At 36.1% G+C, this 4689-nt stretch overlaps 1 protein-coding gene across 1 annotated transcript in view; it reads left to right on the plus strand.

The window, feature by feature from the left end:
- Window positions 1-2863: 2863 nt before the first annotated feature.
- Window positions 2864-4689, plus strand: part of LOC107574933 (collagen alpha-1(IX) chain-like) — a 16890-nt gene continuing 15064 nt past the window's right edge. The window contains exon 1 of the mRNA XM_016261356.1: window positions 2864-3055. Within this exon, the coding sequence (XP_016116842.1) occupies window positions 2864-3055 (192 nt within the window). The remainder of the gene's footprint in view (window positions 3056-4689) is intronic.

Consider the following 4689-nt stretch of genomic DNA (forward strand, 5'->3'; position numbering starts at 1 on the left):
ATTGTATGGAAAGAACTTCTTCAAACAGGTTTCCTTCACCCATTTGTCATTGGATAAAGTTGTTTGTTTGTTTGTTTGTTTGTCTGTTTTCAAAACACCACAGAGTCATGGGGTTGACACTTTTGACGGAAATCAACCCTTAAATAAGTTATCTTCCTATTAGGAGGAAGTATTTTAATAATAATAAATTAAATAACACACACACATATATATACAGTATATAATACCCCATTTTAAATATTTTTTTACAAAAGAAAATGCACAGTTTTTTGAAATGTCACTTGTTGAAGGTCATGTGGCAGCAATGTCAGTGAAGGAATGCAACAATTTAGAATATGATTTTAAGACTTTTTTGTGTTTTTCAAATAAATAGTCTGCATGTATCTGATGAAAAATGATAGTAAAAACGGTAATATTGTGAAACATTATTGCAGTTAAAATTAACGTCTTCCGTGTCACATGATCCTTCAGAAATCTTTCTAATATGCTGATTTGATGCTCAAGAAACATTTTTTCTTATTATCAATTTTTAAAAAAACAGTTGTGCTGCTTCATATTTTTGTGGAAACCATGAAACATTTTTTCAGGAATCTTTAATGAATAGAAAGTTAAAAATAACGGCATTTATTTGTTTTAAAAATTATTATTTTTTTTTAATCAATTTAATGTATTCTTGCTGAATAAAAGTATTCATTTCTTTTTTCTTTTTCTTTTTTTTTACCCCAGACTGAACAGTAGTTTAAAGACGTAGTCACTGCATAATGCATACATTTTACCTATTAATATACATATCCAGTATGCATTAAGCAGCATGTCAGTATTCTATTTCAATCCTGTCCTCAGGCGCTGTCACTCTGAACTGATTGACCACACATGCTCTCGGTCTCCACTCGTGTATTAGCAGCATTGCTTCTTCTGTGGCTTACTATCAGCACACAAGAAGCCAGAGAAAGTCTGACACAATAATTTTGCAGTGTTCACACATTCTTCAAGTTTTTTGCCTGGTGTCTAAAATCTTTAATTAATGACCAGCTATCCAGCTGTTCCATGACAGCCTGAACGTGTGTTTTATGAGGACATGATGCATGCTTCAGCATTTCTTTGCTTTAAGCTCATGCTATAACTTTTTCACCTGTTTCTCGCTTTCTTTTATCCCTTTATAACAGATAAAACTGGTTTTGAAGGCGTGAATGAAGGTGGTGTTGAATTCTATATCTTAAGATGAAATGCAGATTCTGTCTGGGCCCTGCAGCGATAGCCTAAGTTCTCTCGTAAGGTATAAATTACACATTTGATGTAACCGAAGTCATTGTGGCTGGCATGCATGTGAGCAAGTCGCTTTCACAGACCCGTTTTGATGTCATTAGTATTTCCTTTCCCAGAATCCTCCTCTGATGAGGGCAAAGCTACATGGCAAGACCTTAATAGTGAAGGAGCTCATGCAAGCCGACACAGATCGACTTCACAGACGCTTTACAATCTCCTTTACTTTTGAAATAATTCCTAAAGTCTCTGCTGTGTCTCCTCTATTATCAAAAAGTAGTTGTCTTAATAATCCAATAAGGAGACTAAAGCAAAAGCAAGTCTGACTAATCTAATATAAACATACAAACACTTTATTGGTTTTATTATGCAATATGTCCCATCTGTGAGATGTGCTTCAACATCCCTCACAGTTAGTCACCATTTGCTGAGGAAGATTGGCACTGCTGCTGCTTTTTTTATCCCTCGCCTTTTTGAGTCAAATTTTTTGCTGCCCTTTATTGTTTAAACACATATTTTGGATGTAAATTGAGGTTTGTTATGCAATATGTCCCATTTGACAGATTTATCTCAACATCCTTCAGCATTAGTCATCAGTGGCTCTGACCAGAAACCCGCACCCACTGAATTCTGCAGAAAACTCCACGGAATTTCAACACCAAGTTCTGCTTGTATTCTTTTATTAGGTATTTTGGTTAATTAATGGTGGTTGCCAAGTTAAGTTTATGTATTATACATCATATTGTGCAATTGGACCCATAGACTTGGATCTAAATCCTAGAATATCAGGTCTTAGAAGGTTTGCAAAGAGGCGGAAAATTTTGGAATCTTTCTTGAAATTTCCCAATTATTTTCCGCCCTTTTGCAACCCTACCTAGTACCTAAGCAAAACATTATAGCGTTGAGTTTTGCATGGACAAACAATGCTCACATTTACTTACTTAAATATTTGCAGTTGTATGGGCTTATAGCTACCTTTTAGCTACTATTTTATTTATTTTTATTTTATTTTGACTATTTCTTAACTGTTATTTCTCTATTTTTAAAATGTTTTTTTTTTGTCTTTCTTCAGATTTCCCCCTATAATCAAAGAAGAAAATGCGACAAAATGAAGTGAAGGAACACTACAGTAGGAATTGCAGTGGCAGTCTACCTGGAGAAAACTTGGTTTTTGAAGCGCTGTTGGAGTATGCTACCTTCCCAGATTTTGCAGCAACTTTTCTACCTGCATATGCAACCTTTTTGCAATCAGCCCAGATTTATTCATACAGTTTGAAGTGTGATTCGTGAATAATGGTTGTCAGGTGGGATGCTGAACGTATTTTTTAACCAGTGTTATATACACACAATCTAACTGTGTTTATGACAGGCTCTCCCTGCAGTAGGGCTTCCCATCAGCAGAATTACCGCCACTCAACATGTGTTATTAGCTCCTGTGCACAGTGTGCAGAAATGAAAAAAGGTGCTCGAGTAACGCCCGAGGCTCAACATCTCCTTTAAACATCAGTCGTAAAAAAGCCTTGCCACCACCCCTCGATTCTCTCCCAGCCAATCGGACGCCAGGAACCAAGCCAGGTCGCCCTTGCAAAAAAAAAACTTAATGTGTCCAAAAGGTTTGGCATCTCCTGCACAGGTCGTCTTCAGTCAGAGAGGCCTGTGGGCACCACTGAAGACGGACTGGAGGGGGACGACACATCTCTGGGCCAAAGGACAAAACTTCTGCATCCATTCAGACTCCCACATCCACGCTGAGGGACAGAAACATGGCTCCTCACTTCAGCAGCATGAGCAGGTAAGATCTCAAACACTGGTGACCCTCATGAAAGACATGGGAAAAGTCTTAAAACACTTTCTTTTGGCTTTATTTTTGGGGAATATTTCCCTCTGATGAGTTGCTTTGAGCCTTTGTTGAACACCTGGAGTTTTTTTAAAAAACACTCAGGCAGTGAGGAACATAATTTGGCATAGAATTTCAAACAACTTCACCCCTTTTTAGTGCATTAGGCGTGTGATACACTTATTTAGAGCCTTAACTGCATTTTGTGTTCTGTTGGTGTTTTTATCTTTTAGTTTTCAAGGCAGGGTCTTCTCTGTTTGTGCAGTAAAGATAAAATGCTGCCACCATCAAAGCATTTTTATTTAAGATTTTCCTTTCTTCTGTAAGTGCCTTTGTAATTATAGTTTAGAGGAAAGTTGAGGAGGAACTTCCCTCAACATCTGGATGAAAGACAGCAGTTGGTTTGCTCAGGAAAACAGCAGTTGCCTAGCAGGGATATCATACGTCCCAACACACATCTGATGATATTCCCCATATTTCAGTGTGTTTGTTTGCTAGATGAATATGTCTGACACATTAGGCCACATGATAGCTACTCAATTGAAATTAGTTTATAGAATTATCATGGTCAGAGTTGACATAATCATGGGGGAAAATGTAAATTGAAAAGAAAATGTCTTGAAAAGACAGTTTTTGAAAAAAAAAAATAGTCATGCTTGATTTTGTAATATTGGAAAATGCTTTGATCATTCTTTCTCCCTCTCTCTTTCAACTTGTGCAAATTCATGAAAATTGTTTGGTCAAAATAAGTACCACAGTATTACCATAGCATTACCATCTGATATGTAACTGCCACAGATTTGCATGTTTCTTTGTAATTGTGTGACCAGCTTCTGAGCACAAGCATATGAGGGAATGAAGTGTATATATTTCCTAGCAAATATAAATTTACTAGCAAAATTTCTAAATTGAAACCCATACCATATCTGTTCTTTATAGTTCATGCTGAGTGAGTCAGATGTTATATAAATCGCTCAGTTCCCCCACAGTTTTGGTATTTTTACGCTGTTGCTGGCCACAAATCTCTTATACTATGATTAATCAGCAGCTTGTGATTTCCGGAGCATTCCCTCATACGTTTGTCCTGATGACGGCTGTGAGTGGGAGGAGACATTCCTCCCCGCATAGATTACGAGTGTGTCAGCAGAACCGAATCCAAGATTTAGATAACGCTGCCTCCTAATCTCAGCTTCACCCGCTACTGTATGAGACACAGAGAGAATCAGACAAAACCTGCGCTGTCAGATGCTCTCAGATCAGAATACCACACTGCCTTCATATACTGTATATAGTGGATAATAGGACTAAATACTAAATGATTACCAGATTATCTAGTTAAATGATACTATAGTACTCCCAAGGTTAATGTCAACAGTATTTATTTACTTACTTATTTTATGATATGCATATTTAGTCTTTGAAAATAATATTTTGTTTGTATATTTCAGTTCTCATAAAGATAGTCTAGGTTACATTTTTCCCCAAAATCTAAAGGATAAAATTGTGATGCTATATATATATATATATATATATATATATATATATATATATATATATATATATATATATATTTTTTTATATAATATAAT

The sequence above is a fragment of the Sinocyclocheilus grahami genome, unplaced genomic scaffold (assembly GCF_001515645.1).
Source record: "Sinocyclocheilus grahami isolate Dianchi unplaced genomic scaffold, SAMN03320097.WGS_v1.1 scaffold2396.1, whole genome shotgun sequence".
Lineage (NCBI taxonomy): Eukaryota > Metazoa > Chordata > Actinopteri > Cypriniformes > Cyprinidae > Sinocyclocheilus > Sinocyclocheilus grahami.